This window comes from Portunus trituberculatus, chromosome 9 (genome assembly GCF_017591435.1).
Source record: "Portunus trituberculatus isolate SZX2019 chromosome 9, ASM1759143v1, whole genome shotgun sequence".
Classification (NCBI taxonomy): Eukaryota; Metazoa; Arthropoda; class Malacostraca; order Decapoda; family Portunidae; genus Portunus; species Portunus trituberculatus.
The window spans coordinates 12,401,415-12,403,021 of record NC_059263.1 but is presented as its reverse complement, the minus strand read 5'-3'; the positions used below and the strand labels follow the sequence as shown (position 1 = coordinate 12,403,021).

The window sequence follows — 1,607 nt, the reverse complement described above, 5'->3', positions numbered from 1 at the left end:
TCTCCCAAAATTGTGAATTTTATCCTATTCTTCTCTTTGATGATGACTTCCCCACACACTTGCAGAGGATTCATCAGATGCTCAGCAGATGCAGAGAGCACGGGATCACCCTCAACAAGGACAAGTTTTCAGTTGCCGAGCCTCAGGTCCAATTCTGTGGCTACAACCTCTCCCCCTCTGGCATCTCTGCAGGCGAAGACCGCGTCAGTGCAATCCGGGACTTTCCTACGTCCGCGAACTTGACTGACCTCCGCGTCTTTATGGGCTTAGTGAACCAGCTGTCAGAGTTCACCCCGGACATAGCAGCTGCAGCCCAGCTTCTTCGCCCTCTCTTGAGCCCTAAACGGACGTTCACTTGGATAGCGGACCATGATGAAGCCTTCAACCATGTCAAGACGGTGCTTCTCCAGCCGCCTGTTCTGGCCCACTTTGATCCAGCGTTACCAGTCGTCCTCCAGACGGATGCCTCCCGCCTTCATGGGATTGGGTACGCTCTCCTGCAAGATCACGGCCAAGGATGCACACGCCACCATTGAGCTCGAGCTGCTTGCCGTTGTATGGGCTATGTCCAAGTGTCAGCTCCACCTCATAGGCCTACAGCACTTCACGCTGATGACGGACCATCGGCCACTGGTCCCGATCCTGAATGCCTACACTTTGGACGCGATCGAGAATCCCCGTCTCCAACGTCTGAAGGAGAAAATCTCGCCCTACCTCTTCACAGCCGTATGGCGCGCCGGAAAGTTGCTACGCATCCCAGATGCTCTGTCGAGAGCCCCAGTCAGCCACCCGACTCCTGAGGACAAGATGGCGTGCACTGCTGCCACTGCCCACCTGCGGTGTGTCGTAGCTGCCAACGCTGAAGGCTCCGACCAAAACACACCACACCATGACGCCGATCGGACGCTCCAGGAATTCAGAGCAGCAGCAAGGGCAGACCTGTCATATGCCCACCTCACCGCCTGCGTGACATCTGGCTTCCCGTCCAACCGGTACGAGCTCCACAGTTCCCTACTTCCCTACTGGAAGCTCCGCGATCACCTCTACGCAGATGGGGAGCTTGTCCTCTATGGCCAGAGGATCGTGGTTCCTGTAGCTCTCCGCCGCCGCACCCTTGCTCGTCTCCATGACAGCCACCGCGGTGTGGAAGCCACTCGCCGTCGGGCGAGGCAGACTGTTTTCTGGCCTGGCATTGACTCTGACATCGCCAATACTGTTCGTGCCTGTGAACCATGTCAAGTCCTCCAGCCGAGCCAACAACAGGAACCCCTGATGTGCGACGACAACCCATCCAGGCCCTTTGAGTCCGTCTCCGCAGACTTCTTCACAGTCGCTGGCAAGTCCTTTCTTGTCATTGCGGACAGACTCTCGGGATGGCCTGTGGTCGTCCCATGTGGTGCGGACACCACAGCCACACGCACCATCCAGATGTTCTGCCGCTATTTCCGGGAAGTGGGTGTCCCCCTCCGTCTCCGCACTGATGGCGGGCCCCAGTTTGCCAGTGCAGACTTCCAGAACTTCATGGAGCGCTGGGGTGTTCACCACATAGTGACTTCGCCGCACTATCCCCAGTCTAATGGCCATGCTGAGGCGGCTGTCAAGTCGGT

General features: G+C 57.6%; 1 protein-coding gene across 1 annotated transcript in view; it reads left to right on the top strand.

Moving 5' to 3' along the window:
• Positions 1 to 246: 246 nt before the first annotated feature.
• The window catches only part of LOC123501732, a 14,852-nt gene continuing 13,491 nt past the window's right edge, over positions 247 to 1,607 (top strand). The window contains exon 1 of the mRNA XM_045250737.1: positions 247 to 1,607. This exon is cut by the window's right edge and continues 595 nt beyond it. Within this exon, the coding sequence (XP_045106672.1) occupies positions 370 to 1,607 (1,238 nt within the window). The 5' untranslated portion in view covers positions 247 to 369.